The 18,046-nt window shown below is 38.0% G+C and overlaps 1 protein-coding gene across 4 annotated transcripts in view; it reads right to left on the bottom strand.

The window, feature by feature from the left end:
* The window catches only part of PRTFDC1 (phosphoribosyl transferase domain containing 1), a 93,258-nt gene that overhangs the window by 64,118 nt on the left and 11,094 nt on the right, over positions 1-18,046 (bottom strand). For all 4 annotated transcript variants that reach the window (XR_006787872.1, XM_045857969.1, XM_045857966.1 and 1 more), the window contains exon 3: positions 8,625-8,808. Coding sequence is in view for 3 of the 4 variants with exons in the window: in XM_045857969.1 (XP_045713925.1) it covers positions 8,625-8,808 (184 nt within the window). In the remaining variant the exon portion in view is untranslated. The remainder of the gene's footprint in view (positions 1-8,624; positions 8,809-18,046) is intronic.

Here is an 18,046-nt window from a genome sequence, read left to right as displayed (position 1 = left end):
TCGTAGTTCTCTATTCCCAAACCCCTTAGCATAGATATTCCAAAAGGCCTCCCATCCCTTCCCCAAAAGAGCTTTCTCAAAACACCCTAAATTGGGTAGCCAGGGACAGCTGAATTACACCTGTTTCTCTTTGATTCAGGTTTCTAGACCTTGGGAGTTGGTAGGAAGCTTGGCTCTCAAGGCTCCTGTGCGCTTCTGCTGGGTTTGGCTTCCCAAGAGCAGCAGCTTGAAGTGAACCCAGAGAGGCAGCAAGTGTCACCAAGGTTCATATCTTTGGAAGACCCCCATGGTGTAGGGGGAAAAATGAAAAGAAAGTTCTAGTCTCCCATAACTTACAGGAAAACCAAGTGTCAATATTATTTATTTTCTTGGAAGGTAATTCTCCATAGTTTACTAATATAACATATAAAATATCTCAGAAAAATGAGCAGTTATTTATTTAGAGATATTGCCATTCTTCCAGAAATTATGGGAGCTGGCTTAACCAGGTTCAATAAGTATCAAAATTAAGTTCAGGAAAACATAATCCTGATTCATTTGGTGAAAATTTCCTCCTTCAGCCTAATACATCCCAACATATCAACAGATCTCTACAGAGACAGCATGTTTTAATGGTCTCAGTCTTGGGTTCTGGAGTTGAACTTGGATATTAGATCCTCCATTTACAAGCCTTTTGACTTTGGACATGTTACTTAACATTTCAGGTTTCAGTTTCTTCATCTGTAGAATGGGTATAACAAGGCTACCTAATTGTTTCTTATTTTCTGTCTAATATTGAAAAATCAATCAAGTTTTAAGTTTGCCTGATTACTTTCCATCCTCTACCTACTTGGAGGTTAAACATAACATACACAATATTTCTATTCTTCCATTGGTTACCCTTAAACTTTTAAAGGTATGCCTATGTTAAAGTTCAGAAGTCATCAATATCTCTATGCTTCTCTTAAAGAGTGAAAGGACAGTAGAATGTTTTTACTGTGATCATTTACAACTGAGTGGAACTGGTATTTTAATTCTGTCTTCTTTGTTTTACCACCAAAATGCATCATAATCAGTATTATTGTTTCATCAATTATTATTTTAAACAATCAAAACTTTTTTGATTTACCTATGTGCTTGTTAATTTCTTTGCATCACATTCATTCTCTGGGGTTCAATTTTATTCTTACTAAAATATACCCCTCGGGAGGTGCATTTAGCCAGCATCTGCTATCAGAGAACTCTTTCAGAATGAGACTACTGATGTCTTTCGCTGGCACTCACACTTTAGTTAACAGTTACTTTCTCTCAGTATGTTGACAATACTACACCCTGCCTTCTGATTTCCATTATTGCCTTTGATAAGACTGCTGTTTGGATAGTGGTAACACCTATAGAGGCAATTTTTCTTTTCTCCTTGTTTGTCTTTACAATCTATTATTTGACTCTTTTTTTTTTTCAGTTCGACTGTTGGGTCTAGGTGTGGTCTCACTATACTTCCTGAATCTGAATATTCATCAACTCTAGAATATGATTAGGCCTTAGCTTTTAAAAAGATTACTCAATTCTCTATAGTCTTTCCTTATTAGAATGCCTATTGACACATTTTGGGTCTTTTCATTTAATCTTTCATATCTTCTATCTTCTGTCTCTTATATCCATGCTGCTTTCTGAATAGTTTTTCTCAGATTTATCTCCCAGTTCAAAATTCACATCCCTAATAACATTCAATCTTCTGCATATCCTGTTGCTTGAGTTGTTGTTGCATATCTTATCCATTCAGTTATTACCTTTTTCATTGCTAGACATTCATTACTTCTAAAAATTCTTTTTAAAAAGATTTTATTTACCATGTTTTGCTGTGTATAATACACACCCATGTTTTGTACTAATTCCTATATATAATACATGTCCTTATTTTTCCCTCAAAAATTTGGGCAAAAAAGTGTGCATTATACACAACAAAATATGGTATTTATTTTAGAGAGAGGGGAAGGGAGAGAGCGAGACAGGGAGAGAAACATTGATGTGAGACAGAAACACTGACTGGCTGCCTATCATACATGCCCTTATCAGGGACCAAACCCTCAACCCAGGTAGGTGTGTGCCCTGACCAGGAATCAAATCTGCAACCTTTTGCCTCATGAGGAAACACCCAACCAACTGAGCCATACTGGTCAGGGCTCTAAAAGTCCTTTTATCTCTTCTTCTCATGTTATCTTACCTTTTCTTTAAATACTGACATTTATATCCTTAGCCATATTAGGTAGAACTATTTTACATTCTCATTAAGACAGTTTGTTTATCTATTTCTGCTATTTATTTTAGGTAGCTGATCTTGCCCATGTGGATTGCTTTCACTCATCCTTTTTGCTTTGGGTATGTGAGTTCAAGTTAAGTGAAGCTTATCTGTAGGAATCCTGCTGAGGTTGTGCTCTCTCTCTGGGCAGGTTCACAACTTGCTTCTACCAGGCACCCGGGGTGGGGGTTATTTCAGTCTGAGATCAATTTTAATAGTAAATACTCTGGTGGGGGTTTCCCAAGCTGTGCAGGTAAAGTAAATTAAAAATCTCAAATTCACATGTGGTACAGAATCATGTTTAAAAATTCCCAAGGGTGACAGTTTACTTTTCCACTACAGCCCATGTGAAGAAGGACAAGCCAGTTTCTTTGCACATCTCATTACTAATGGGTGAATTTTTTCCCCAAGGGCATACATCTCTGAAGGCATGGGCTTTACATAAGGGTCTCATCGAACTTCCTACTTCATGTGGGTCCAAGGCTCTATCACCTGCCTCTGCATGGGTGTGAAAACCAGATTACTGAGGCTAACACTCCTCTCCAACCCTATTCCTGGGAAGCAAAAGTGCACACTTACATTTTGATTCTCAGATACTTCATTTCCACCTCTAAGGTACCCTTTACCTTGTTGTGAACTCCAGCAAGCATTGAAAAGGCCTTTAAATTATACATCACATAGCATTTTTGTAGCAAGAGGTTTTCAAATGGTCTGTTCCATAAAATTGCCACAATCAAATTTTCTTTTTGATCTGTTAATCCACATGAATGTATTACTGTAGGAAAATAATTTTTTTTCAAGTGGGTAATGTAGTGCTAACACAAATAGGTATTCATGAGATGCAATGCATCCTTGGACTAGAGCTGCTGAAAAATTAGGTCCCATAGCTAAATACATCCTGGTGAGAAAAAATGGCATTTGATTATTTTTTAAATAAACATGAAATACTTTAAAAAATTTGTTGATCTTATAAGACAAGTTCCAAACTGTAGCCACTTATGTGCCTATGAGATGTCATACATGTAATTAGTTCTCTCTCACCTACAACTTGCAGATTTTCTCAATTAAGGTCACCATTTTGTAAAGACAAATTATTACATAATGAGAATAATAATTGTATGCAGGTACTTAAAATTTCTCTGACATGTATTTTGGTGGAAAATATAACCAACTCCTTTATCAATGTTAACAAACATATTGACATGAAAATTCTGCTGGAAATGTTGACATGGTACAAAGGGCACAGGCTTGAGAGGCTGGTGAGTTTGGGCTCTGACGCCATTTCTCCTGTTTATTGCTGTGTCACACTAGGTGAGCCAGTTATCTTTTCTGAGCCTCCTTTTCTTCATCAATAAAAGAAGAGATGAGAGATATGTTGGCAGGATTTGTAGTCCAGATTAAATGAGATAATAAATTCATCTAGCAAATGCTGAATAAACATTAGTAGAAAGACAGAAGGAAACAGAAAAAGAGGAAGGGGAAGAAAATCTTGAAATATTAAGGAATTCAGGTTGCCAGTGCTTCTCATTTTCATTAAAGAATAGGAGAAAGTTGCCCCCCCCCGCCCCCCGCCTCTGAAGTGAACTAGCCCAATGCTAATTTCTAAATACTCTTTGTCTAGATTGCTATCATTTATGTAAATTTATTTCCTGTCTTATGGGAAGTTAACAAAAAGACAAGTCACATTGCCTAAGGCCCCGAGATGTTTGGAGCCGTCCATCCCTCAGGAAGGTCCCTTAGTAAACAGTGAAGGGCATTGAACAATGAGACTCTCCTGGGGCAAGAGCTCCTAATGCTATGGCTGCAATGAGAGAAACTGTGCCTCTAAGTAAACTGAACTTTATCTCCCCCCCTCCTCAAAAAAGAAATTTAGAAAGAACCACAGAGCAGAAGGGTAGGAGAGAGTAAAACTACCCATTGTTTTTTAATAGAATCCATAACAGTACACAGCCTCCTGATCTCCCTCCAGAAATTTCTAAAGGAAGAAAAAGAAAACTTTAGTGGCCATTGTTCCTGATGAGATGTTTTGGAGATGTCTGCTCCCTATGAATAGGTTTGAAGGTATGCAGGAGCACCAATCAGCCTCAGAGGAAAATGACCTAGTCTTGCTCCCCTTATTTGGTGATGTTTATTAGTTTTTTTTTTAATAGGCCTCTGCCCTCAGGAATGTTGAAATTGCTCAAGTATGTTAAAGAAGGTCAGCTCAAGCCTAACCAAATAGAGCAATTAATTCATCTCTGGATAAGGACAGTTTATGTTCTATGAGAAAAAAACTGTTCCCTTCTTACCCTAGACTATGCTTATGATTTTTCCATCATTTCTATGGATATTTAATTAGCAGAAAAGTTTTCTCCAGAGAACAGCCAGGTAGGCTTTTGTGTCAAGTGATTTCTTAGGAAATGATCTGTGTCACTCTGGTGATAGACATTTTGTTAGGAGGGAAGAGAAAGACACCACATCATTCCTGCATCCTACAAGATGCAAGTGTGGGATGAAAGCTAAAATACACAGTCTGTAGAATGGATGCAGCTGGGGAAGATTTTAAGTCTAGCATTGTTTTTCTCCATCAGAACCCTGGGTGAGGGTCCCCATATCCATATCCCCAGGAAAAATATGTTGATTTGAAAATATCAGTCTAGATGCAGCAATACTGATCACAATGTTACTGGAGTTTTAGAAATGCAAATGTTTGTTCTGAACTAGTATCACATAAACATAAGTGAAGAGCAGTATTAAGTGTTAATAAGTGTTAATGACTGTTAATAAATGTTGGAATGTGTGCCTTTAAATTAAAACATTGACAAAATAGGATGTTTAAAGAAATAGACAGTGAGAGATAATAGCAGTATTGTTTAATCTGACATGGATTACAATGCTGTTAGTTTCAGCACTGATCATATTGTATAGGAAATACTAGCCAGTACAGTAAGGCAATAAAAAGAAATTAAAACTATATAAATTGGAAAGGAAGAAGTAAAACCATCTCTATTCACAGAAGAAATTATTTTCTTTATAAAAAATCCAAAGGATTCTACAAAAACACTATTGGCACTAGTAAGAATTTTGAAAAGTCAGTTTTCAATATACAAAATCAACAGTATTTCTACAATATAGACTAGCAATAAACAATCAGAAATTAAAATTCAAAGAAGAACTTACCAAATATAATATGACCAAAAAATTTAAACATTTAAGTATAAGCCTAAGAAGTATGTCTAAGATCTGACTCTCGAAAACTAGAAAACAACTGATATTAATAAGCCCTAAATAAGTTAGAAAGTATACCTTGTCCATAGATTGGAAGACTAAATAGTGTTAAGGTTTTAATTCTCCCTAAATTGATCTGCAGAATCAAAGCAACAAAAATTCTAACAGGTTATTTTGTAGAAATTGACATTTAAAATGTATATGGAAAGGCAAGGAAGTAGAATAACTAAAACAGTTATGAAAACAAAGTTGGGAGAACACATACTACCTGATTCTCAGACCCATTACACAGCTATAATAATCTAAATAGTGGGATACTGATGAAAGCATAAGCACAGGCCTGAACAGAACTGGAGAGAATGTTCAGAAATAGACCCCCACACATAGTCAGTTGAATGTCAAATGATCCTAGAATAATTGGACATTCACTTGAAAAAAAAAGAGAACCTTGACCTCTACCATATGAACTAACACAATATGAACCACAGACTTAGTTTTAAATCTAAAAATATGAAACTTCTCAAAGAAAACAGAGAACATCTCTGTGGCTTTGAATTAAGCACAGGTTACATAGATACATTAAAAAAAGCATGATCCACAAAGGGAAAATTGATAACTGGAGTTTATAAAAGTTTTTAAAGCATTCTCTTTGAATTAAAAACACTGTTATAAAAATGAAAAAAACAACCCACCAGCTGGAAAATGTATTCAAAATACACTCAAATGTATATATATTCCTTTATCTAATAAAGTATTTGTGGCCAAAAATATATAAACAACTTTCAAAAGTCAGCAATAAGAAAATAAACCACCCAGTTTTAACAAGAAGTAAGGTATTTGAACAAACACTTCATCAAAGGAGCTTGATGAATAGCAAATAGGCAAATAAAATTATCCTCAATATTATCATTCAAGGGGGAAAAGCAAATTAAAACCAAAATGAGATACCATTATCCATTGGAATGAGTAAGATAAACAAAATAACCAAAAATAAAGAAAAAAAATGGCAATACTAAGTACTGCTGAAACTATGGAAGAGTTGGAAATCTTGTATACTGAGGTTGGGAACGCAAAATTATTCAACCTCAGGAAAAGAGTTTGGCAATTTCTTTATACACTCATCATATGACCAGCAATCTCAAGAGAATATAAGACATAAATACACACAAAAACCTGTGTGTGAATATTTATAGCAGCTTTATTCATACTGACCTTGACAAGGAAATAAACTAAATATCTTTTAGTTTATACTGTGGTATATCCATGTAATGAAATCCTACTTGACAATAAGAAGAAATGAACTGCTGGTACATGTAAGGACATGAATGAATCTCAAATGAATTGTGCTAAGATTCAGATTTACTAAGACTACATGGCATATGATTATATTATATGATATTCTGGAAAGAGCAAAACTCTAAGGATAGAAAATATATCAGTGGTTGCCAGGGCCTGGGAGTTAGGGGAGGAGTTGACCTCAAAGAACACAAGGGTATTTTTCTTGTGGTAAGAAACTGTTCTATATTTTGATTGTGGTGATTTACATGACCACATGCTATTGTCAAACCTCAGAACTATTAACTAAAAGAGATGAATTCTCCTGCATGTAAATTATACCTCAATAAAGCTGACTTTAATTTTAAAAAGATGTTTTAGAAACCTGTTTACTTGGAAAATATATTGAGGATCAGAGCCAAGTAAATGAGTTAAAAAAAAGCTTATAAGAAGGAAGCACAGCTACTTAATCCAGGATGAAAGGAACCTAAAGAAAAAAAAGGTTTTTAAAGAGACAGTGGTAATAATAAATTATGGTTAAGGTGTCTGCAAAAGACAGCTTCATCATGGCCTGAAAAATTAGAAATAATTTGCCAGCGGCTCTATAACTGAGAAAACTGAGTCACAGAGAGGGGTGGGCAAAATTCTAAAATGTCCCCACCCCATTCCTGTCCCCTGGTATACACACGCTCTATAATCTCCTCCATTGAATGTGGATGAGACTTGTAAATTCCAAGGGAATTTACTACCGTAATTAGGAGACTACTGAACTGACTCGGAGTTCATCAGAAGGGAGCTTATCCTGCCTAAGCTTGCCCTAACCAGGCTGGCCTTTGAAAGAGGGTCTCCTGCCATGCTGTGGACTGCCATGGGGGAGTCTCCAGGTAAAAACCCAGGGCAGCCTCTGGGAGCTGAGAGGTCTCCAGCCTAAAGTCAGCAGGGAAACAGAAACTGAATTCTGCCAAAAACCAGTGATCTTGGAAAAGGACTCCAAACCTCAGATGAGATCAAAGTCCAGGCTAACACCTTGATTTCAGCTTGGGAAGACTTTGAGACGAGAACCCATGCCCAGGCTTCTGACCTAGAGAAACTATAAGATCAATGAGTACTGGTTTAAGCCACTAGGTTCATGGTGGTTTTGTCGTGGGGCTGCAGAAAACCAATTCAAAGAGGGAATTAAAATGTGCAAGCCAGTTTAATCAGTGTGAATACTCTCATGGTTTTGACTCCAACAGCTCCTCACCTGATTGTGAGCCAGTGTAAATAACTTACATACATTGAATCAAAAAGCATCACAAAAGGTAACATCGTAGAAAGAAGAGGGAAAGGCTAAGGGATGATGTCTTTGGAGAATAATCTCCTTCAATTCAGTTCAGTGGTGGCCAAGAGAGCCAGGCACAGACTGCTGGAGGGGCCTTCCACTGCAGGTCCCTGGGCTTGTCTATCCCACATGCTGACTCATTGTCCCTACAGGCTTCCTTCCCTTCTCTACTTCAAGGCCATGACTGCAGAGGTCCCCAGGCCAACAGTAACAACCAGGGCAGAGACACCCTAGTGTTCACCAGACTTTCTTAACACTCATTCTTAACTCACTCACTTGTGAAGCTGGGCACCAGGAAATAACCACTCAACTTTACAACCACGAAAGAAAGCATGAATCATTCCTGAAGCATCTTTGCATATAGGTGAAAATAGCAGGAGCCCCACCCCCTCACCTCACAGAACACTACTTGAATGACAGGTTGTGGTATCTTGCAAATTAAAAAAAATTACAATTGTTACTTTCATTGTATTATTACTTCCTTTATTCCATAAAGTTGTTCATTCTAAAGGTCTTATAATGAAAATAGAACAAATAACTTACCTTGTAACTTTTTAGTCTGATGAAATCAACCTTCATAGAGACGAATCTATCTGAATTTCGACTGATGTTCTTCAGGTGTTCTACGAGATCAGCACAGAACTTGTACCCTCCTTTAAGCACACACAGGACCATGATGTCACAGCAGCCTATGTCTTTCATAATATCCTTAGCCAGCCGTTCAGTTCTGAAAGAAGGAATTAAAAAGATGTATTAAAGCATACCTACTGCTAAGTATTTTTGTTCCTTTTAACAAAACACATGATGTATGATACGTATTAGATTACACAAGGGAATGTGGAGAAGAGCTGGGGAGACAGAAGCCTACAGATAAAGAAGCATTGTTAAAGTTGGACAAAGAGGGAGTATTCAAAACATATTTTTGATAATCACATCATCAATAGCACAGCATTGCTCCTGTGTGTCGCAAAAATGATTAAGGTGTAATACATAAAGTCAAAGATCTTGGATGCTGTTATTTTATCACTACCACCAAGCCTGGTCATTAACCTTAATGCTGTGATGGCATATGCTGATAGTGTGCTTGTTTTATAGCAGAGAAAAAGGAAATGGAGGATGACTCATCCACCTTACAATGTTAGAGGAGAATGGAAGAAAAGTCAAGCCCTCAGTAACTATCAAGATAATAACATTTGCCTTTTATTTCACAAAAATAGCACATTATCCATGTAAAAGTTGCCCCAGAATACCATCCCAGCAGGCACAGTTTCCAGGGTTGCAAAGTGAACGATGCCTCCTAGAGTTACCCAATGATGAAACCTTGGGTTGGCACCCAGTACTCAATCTAGAACTGCCATTGTGTTTTGTTCTAGTTGTTTCATGTCTAGAAATCCATTGCCCATGTACCTGTTCAATATTAAACCTTGAGGGGGGCTAAGATGGCATCAAACTTACTTGAAATCTAATTAGATTTAGAGCAGCCATAACCAGTCTGTGTGGAGTCCCACATGACCAACAAGGGCAGGGAAATAGCTGGGCCCCAGCAGCTCTAGCCACAATGTTTTTTCTATCCCTTAAATAGTCACAAAACAAAAATCCTTTTCTATAAACACATCTTGGATGAAAGTAAATTCAGGCAGTGCTGGGGTCATGATTAAGTCATTTTTTAAAAGATTTTATTTATCGGGAGCTAAGATGGCGTCAGAGTAGGAAGGAGCAGATTCGGCTTCCCTCTGCTCAGGGGAGAAAATCCTGACCGATCTATGGAGTGGAGAAGCAAGCAACCAACATACTTCAGCATATGTGAAAATATGGGACCAAGGATTGTGGCAGAACCGAAAAACCGGACCCTAAGAAGAGTGCTGCAACAAGATAGGGTCCCAGGGACCAGCGTGTGGTCCGGGGGCTGCAACCCCAGGCCCAGGGCCCACTGCTGGGTTTGCCACAGAGTCCTTGGGAGAGAGCCGGGACAACTGCTTCCTCCCCAGCCAAACGAGGTCTGAGCGGCACTGGGAGGAATCTAGGTGCTAGCAAACACACAAGGGCTGTGAGCACCTTTGGAGGCTGTGGACACCGGAGAGGCTGGGTGGAGAAGCAGGCCCCGACCCTCACAGCCACTGGTCTGGCTGGAGAGTTCAGAGGCAGGAGAAGCCAGGCCACCGTGGGGAGCGGCAGGCTTGAACAGGAGGAATTTCTCAAGAGGAAGGAGTGAATAGACGGACACTGTTTAGGGAATTCTCCTAAATTGATCAGTCGCTCCAGCCTCCCTGCCACCCAGGTGTGGGTGCTCGGGCGCACGTGCAGACAGAGCATCCCCACACCCCAGTCCATAGCAGTAACCCTGGGGAAAGACCTGATTCCCACACCCAGGGCACAAGGCTGAGGAACCAGTGTGAGCTCCCCTGACTGAGGAAGAAAAGCCATACCAATCACCCCTCAGCCTGCCACAGCCAGCAAGAGCAGAAAAACTGGTTTGGCCACTTTGAAACCAAGAGACTTTTTAATATGATTCTATTTTTTTTAACAATTTTTAATTTTTAAATTTTTATTGTTTTTGATTCTCTTTTGATTTCTTTTTCCTCTCTTTCCTGATTTCTTGTTTTATTCCTTCCTCCTTCCTTTCCTCCAATTTTATCTCTTCTTCATCTGCCTTTTCTATTTTTACTTTTTAAAATTTTTTCTAAATACCTACAAGTGAGACACAATCCTGGATCTGTGAAAAGACCAAAGTTGAACCCAAAGAAGGGGCATCACAACAGCTGGGACAGTGAGATAAATTTCACTCTGCTATTACAGAGAACCTGCAAGTTATTGCATATTTGTATTATTATTATTTTTCCAGTATTCCTACATCTTTTTTAAATAGTATTTTTGTGTCCCTCTTCTTTTTGTGTAGTCTGCTTTGCTAGACTGGATATATTGTATGACCTGACAGCTTTCCCCTGATATCTCTTTCCATACTGTATTGCTAATCTACTGTCCTTTAACTCACCTGTGTCTCATTAGCACAATACTTGAGGTTCTGTACTCCCTATTCTTGTTACCTAGATCTCATAGATTATGTCATATGATTGTTGACATAATATTATTGTAAATAACTGCTATTCAATGCAATTGTAATTACTTCACACCCCCCCCCCACCCCCCCCCCCCCCCCCCCCCCCCCCCCGGCAGATCTTAGCCCATTTCAAAGTTTCCTGAACTCTATTACTGTAGTGGCTAACTCTATTCTCCCACACACTACACCTATTTACCATCCTTTACTCTCACCTTACCTCAGCATCTGACCTCCCACAACCTCCCTGCTTTATAGATCCAACTCACAATCCTTCCTTCCCCAACAAGAGTCTTATCTTCTTTCCAACCTTTCTAAAAATCAGCTAGCTGGGTGGAAGATCACGGTTAACACTATACATAGTCAAAGGATCTCCTATCTCTTCCCTACTTGCTACTACTGTAAATATCATAGAATTCTCTGTTGCTGTCTTAAACCATTTTGCCTTCCCCCTCCAAATGATGGCAAAAAAGAATAGGTGGAGGTGGTGAATACCCACTGGAAGAGGAAACCCAACAACAAAGGAACCACTAACAGATAACAACAGAAGAAGGTGAAGGAGGGAGTAGTAACCACACAAACCTCAATTCAGGACCTATCTGTAAATACAACTAAACAGTAGAGACAGTACCCAATACAAACAACTGAACAAGAGCAAGAGAGAATTCTTTAAACATTATACACACGGAAGAACCAGCTTCAACACAATCTGCCCTCACCAGCACAACAAAATACAGGAGGTGGTGGACAGAGTGACCCTCATTTAACCAGCTGGTGGGAAGGAACCACCAAAGAAAGACTCAACAACAATCAAAACCCAAAGGCAAACACAAAGCCAACTTAAATGACAGCCCAAGAGCAGTGAGCTTGGGAGATCAAGGAAACTGCACCACTGAAACTCACTGCTATTCTGCTAAAGAAGTTCACACCACAAACCCAGGGAGCCAGAACAGATCAATTTAAGAAGCTGAGGCTAACAAGAAGAGTCTCACAAACAATGGGAAGACAAAGAAACAATCCCCAAATGAAAGGAAAGGAGGAAGCCTCAGAAAGAATGCTAAATGAAATAGAGGCAATTCAACTATCAGATATTGAGTTCAAAGCAATGATTGTCAGGAAGCTCAATGAGCTCACAATGAGCTCACAACAAGCTACCAGAAACTACAGGGAAGCTACAATGAACTCACTGAAAACTACATCAGCATGAAAAAGGAAATAGAAACTCTCAACAAGGGCCAAGAGGAAATGAAGAATACAATTTCTGAACTGAAGAACACAGTAGAAGGAATGAAAAGCAGGATCGATGAAGCAGATCGGATCAGCAAGCTAGAGGACAAAGTAGAAGAAAACACCCAGAAAGAGCAAGAAAAGGAAAAAAGACTCAGAAAGAATGAAGAGGGATTAAGATAAATGCAAGACAATATGAAACATAATAATATCCATATAATAGGGATACCAGAAGGAGAAGAAGAAGAGCAAGGGATAGAAAACCTATTTGAAAAAGTAATGATGGAAAACTTCCCTAATTTGATGAGAGAAAAAGTCACACAAATCCAGGAAAAACAGACAGTCCCAATCAAGAGGAACCCAAAGAGGCCCACCTCAAGACACATCATAATTAAAATGCCAAAATTTCAAGACAAAGAGAGAATCTTAAAGGCAGCAAGGGAGAAACAGGAAGTAACATACAAGGGAGCCCCAATAAGGCTAACAGCTGACTTCTCAATGGAAACACTCCAAGCCAGAAGAGAATGGCAAGAAATAATCCAGGTAATGAGAACCAGAGGTCTGCAACCAAGGCTACTATATCCAGCAAGGCTCTCAATCAAGATAGAAGACCAAATAAGAAGCTTCCCAGACAAAAGAAGTCTAAAAGAATACACCTCCACTAAGGAAAAGAGAGAGTGAGAGAGGAACACACGTACATAAAAGGCAATGAATAAGTACCTATCAATAATAACCTTAAACATAAATGGATTAAATGCTCCAATCAAAAGACATAGAATAGCTGATTGGATAAGAAAACATGACCCATACATATGCTGCCTACAAGAGACCCACCTCAGGATAAAAGACCTGCACAGGCTGAAAATGAAGGGCTGCAAACAAATGGACAGGAAAAAAAAGCCGGGATAGCAATACTCATATCTGACAAAATAGACTTCCAAAAAAGGACCATAAAGAGAGATTCAGATGGTCATTTCTTAATACTCAAGGGAAGAATCCACCAAGAAGACATAAATATTGTAAATATAAATGCACCCAACATAGGAGCACCCAAATACATAAAGAAAATCTTAGAGGACTTCAAGAAAGATATTGACAGAAACACAATTATTGTGGGGGATTTTGGATCTCACTATCAAAAATGGACAGATCTTCCAAACAAAATATCAACAAAGATATTGTGGCATTGAACAATACCCTTGATGAAATGGGCTTTAATGATATATACAGAACTCTCCACACCAAAGAAGCTAAATACACATTCTTTTCAAATGTATATGGAACATTTTCAAAGATTGACCACATGATAGGACACAAAACAAGCCTCAACAATTTCAAAAAAATAGAAATCATACCAAGCATTTTCTTGGATCACAAGGGACTGAAGCTAGAAACAAACCCCAAGGAAAAAAACCCAAAACACTCAAAATCATGGTGATTAAATAGCATGCTATTAAACAATGAATGGGTCAAGAATGATATTAGGGAAGAAATCAAATGGTTTCTGGAAACAAATGAAAACAAACTCACAACAATCCAAAACTTATGGGACACAGCCAAGGCAGTCCTGAGACGGAAGTTCAGAGTGATACAGGCCCACCCCAAAATGTTAGAAACATTCCAAACAAACAACCTAACCCTACGTCTACAAGAACTCCAGGAACAACAACAAAGACAGCCCAGAGCAAGCAGAAGGAAGGAAATAACCAAGATCAGAGCAGAATTAAATGGCATAGAGACTAAAAGCACAATTCTAAGGATCAATGAATCCAAGAGCTGGTTCTTTGAAAAGATAAACAAAATCGACAAGCCTTTAAGCAGACTCATCAAGAAAAAAAGAGAGAAAACCCAAATAAACACAATCAGAAATGAAAGAGGAGAGATTATAACAGATAGCACAGAAATACAAAGGATTGTAAGAAATTACTATGAAGAACTGTATGCCAAGAAATTTGAAACCTAGATGAAATGGACAAATTTCTAGAAAAATATAATCTTCCAAAACTCAATGGAAAAGAAGCAGAAAGCCTGAACAAACCAATAACAGCAAAAGAAATTGAAGCAGTAATCAAAAAACTCCCAACACACAAAAGCCCTGGACCAGATAGTTTCACAGGACGATTCTACAAAGCATTTAAGGAAGAGCTAACCCCTATCCTTCACAGACTATTCCAAAAAATCCAAAAAGATGGAAGACTCCCAAACTCTTTTTATGAGGCCAACATCATCCTAATTCCAAAACCAGATAAAGACACACAACAAAGAGAGAAAACTCAGGCCAATATCGCTGATGAACATTGACGCTAAAATCCTCAACAAAATACTGGCAAACCACATACAACAGTACATTAAAAAGATATACACCATGACCAAGTGGGATTCATTCCAGGGATGCAAGGATGGTACAATACTCGCAAATCAGTAAATGTAATACATCACATAAACAAAAGCAAAGACAAAAACCACATGATCATATCAATAGATGCAGAAAAAGCATTTGATAAGGTACAGCACCCATTCATGATAAAAACACTCAGCAAAGTGGGAATAGAGGGAGCATTCCTCAACATAATAAAGGCCATATATGAGAGACCTACAGCCAACAACATACTCAATGGGAAAAAATTAAAATCTTTTCCACTAAGATCAGGAACAAGACAAAAATGTCCACTTTCACCACTTCTATTCAATATAGTACTGGAAGTTTTAGCCACCACAATGAGACAAGAAAAAGAAATAAAAGGCATCCAAATCGGAAAGGAGGAAACAAAACTGTCACTGTTTGCAGATGACATGATAGTGTACATAGAAAATCCTATAGACTCCACCAAAAAACTGCTTGACCTAATAAATGAATTTGGCAAAACAATGGTATACAAAGTCAATATCCAGAAATCAAAGGCATTTCTGTACACCAACAATGAAACAGCAGAAGCAGAAATCAAGAAAAAAAATCCCATTTGAAATAGCAAAAAGAAAAATAAAATACCTAGGAATAAACCTAACCAAAGAGGTAAAAGACCTGTATTCAGAAAACTACATAACACTGAGGAAAGAAATCAAGGAAGACTCAAACAAATGGAAACATATACTGTGTTCATGGATTGGAAGAATTAATATCATCAAAATGTCCATACTACCAAAAGCAATTTACACATTCAATGCAATACCTATTAAAATACCAATGGCTTATTTCACAGACATAGAACAAACACTTCAAAAATTTATATGGAACCATAAATGACCCCGAATAGCTGCTGCAATTTTGAGAAAGAAGAGTAAAGTAGGAGGGATCACAATACCTGACACTAAACTATACTATAAGGCCACTGTAATCAAAACAGTCTGGTACTGGCATAAAAACAGGCACATGGACCAATGGAACAGAACAGAGAGCCCAGAAATAAACTCAAGTCTCTATGGTCAATTAATATTTGACAAAGGAAGCAGCAACATAAAATGGAATAAAAATAGCCTCTTCAACAAATGGTGTTGGGAGAACTGCACAGCTATGTGCAAAAAAATGAAACTCGAGCACCAACTTATACCTTATACAAAAATAAATTCAAGGTGGATAAAAGACTTAAATATAAACTGTGACACCATTAAAGTCCTAGAAGAGAACGTAGGTAGGAAAATCTCAGATATTTCACGCAGAAACTTTTTTACTGACATGTCTCCTAGAGCAAGGGACATAATGGAAAGAATAAACAAATGGGACCTCATCAAAATAAAAAGCTTTTGCACAGCTAAAGAAAACAGTATCAAAATAAAAAGAGAACCAACTGTATGGGAAAACATATTTGCCAATGATACCTCAGACAAGGTTTTAATCTCAAAAATATATAAAGAACTGACATGACTCCACTCTAAGAAGACAAGTAACCCAATTAAAAAATGGGCAAAGGACTTGAACATACACTTCTCCAAGGAGGACATACAGAAGATCCAAAGACACATAAAACGATGTTCAATATCGCTAGCTATCAGAGAGATGCAAATTAAAACCACAATGAGATACCACTTGACACCAGTCAGAATGGCCATCATAAACAAAGCAACAAACAACAAGTGTTGGAGAGGTTGTGGGAGAAAAGGGGACCCTAGTGCACTGTTGGTGGGACTGCAGACTGGTACAACCACTAAGGAAAGCAGTATGGAACTTCCTCAGAAAACTAAAAATGGATCTGCCTTTTGACCCTGCAATTCCACTGCTGGGACTATATCCTAAGAACACTAAAACACCAATACAAAAGAACCTTTGCACCCCGATGTTCATAGCAGCACAATTTACAATAGCTAGGTGCTGGAAGCAACCTAGATGCCCATCAGTAAATGAATGGATCAAAAAACTATGGTACATTTACACAACGGAATTCTATGCAGCAGAAAGAAAGAAGGAGCTCCTACCCTTTGCAACAGCATGGATGGAGCTGGAAAGCATTATACTAAGAGAAACAAGCCAGGCAGTGAAAGACAAATACCATATGATCTCACCTTTAACAGGAACCTAAACAACAAAACAAAGAAACAAGCAAAATATAACCGAAGACACTGAAATAGGGGACAGACTGACAGTGACCAGAGGGGAGAGAAGAGGGAATTTCAGGGGGGAGTGGGAAGGGTTTACAGGAACAAATATAAAGGATACATGGACAAAAGCTAGGGGGAGGGTGGTAATGGGAGGGAAGTGGGGAGGGTTGGGTGGGTGAGCTGGAATGGGAGTAAAAGGGAGAAAACTGTACTTGAACAATGATTAAAATAAAATTAAAAAAAAATATTAAAGCTTGAACAGAGGCAGGATCTAAGGTATATACTTAAAAAAAAAATCCCACTGGCACCCCAAATAAATAGATTTAAAGTAAATGAAGAGAATGATCTAAACATATGTGTGTGTATATATATATATAACTCTATATTACATATAATCTATATATATAATTACATAATACATTTTTATACATTATATATTAGGTCTCTCTTTTGTTTTATTTTTGAAAAAATTTTAGGTCAATTAAAATATTTTTCAATTACAGCTGACACAAAATATTACATCAGTTTCAGGTGTACAACATAGTGATTACATGTTTATGTAATTTACAAGGCGATCACCCCCTAAGTCTAATACCCATCTGACACTATGTATTGTAATGCATAATTATTTCAATATCATTGACTACACTTCCAATGCTGTACTTTACATTCCTGTGACTGTTTTAATAACTGGCAATTTTTACTTCTTAATCCCTTCACCATTTTTACCCTATTATAAATGCTTTACATAATTGTGAGTATACACACGGTTTCAGGCTCATAATATGATCATCAAAAAATGTAGATCAGCATGCCAGATATTCTATGTAAAGGGACATTTATTTCCAGCATGATGGAGTGAGAAGGTCAACGCATCCTCTCCACAAACAGTAACTATAAAGCTGGACAACAGGATCAAGAAAACCCCAACAAACATCTCAGGACTCTGGAAATCAACCAAATGCGTACAACAACGTGAGAACCATTTGTACTTGAAAACATTGAACACTGGGTAGAAACAGAGCAAGGCTATGGATTCTTGCCCAAGAAAGCCCCCATTGTGCCCCTTAGCCTCCCCACCAACTCTATTGTTCAGCCAGGGAGTTCAGCCAGGGTGGGGCACTGCCAGAGAGAGTTCACCTGACTGGGA

Source organism: Phyllostomus hastatus, unplaced genomic scaffold (assembly GCF_019186645.2).
Source record: "Phyllostomus hastatus isolate PE091 unplaced genomic scaffold, TTU_PhHast_1.1 phas_scaffold_1674, whole genome shotgun sequence".
NCBI classification, from domain to species: Eukaryota; Metazoa; Chordata; class Mammalia; order Chiroptera; family Phyllostomidae; genus Phyllostomus; species Phyllostomus hastatus.
This window is presented reverse-complemented; position numbering and strand designations above follow the sequence as displayed.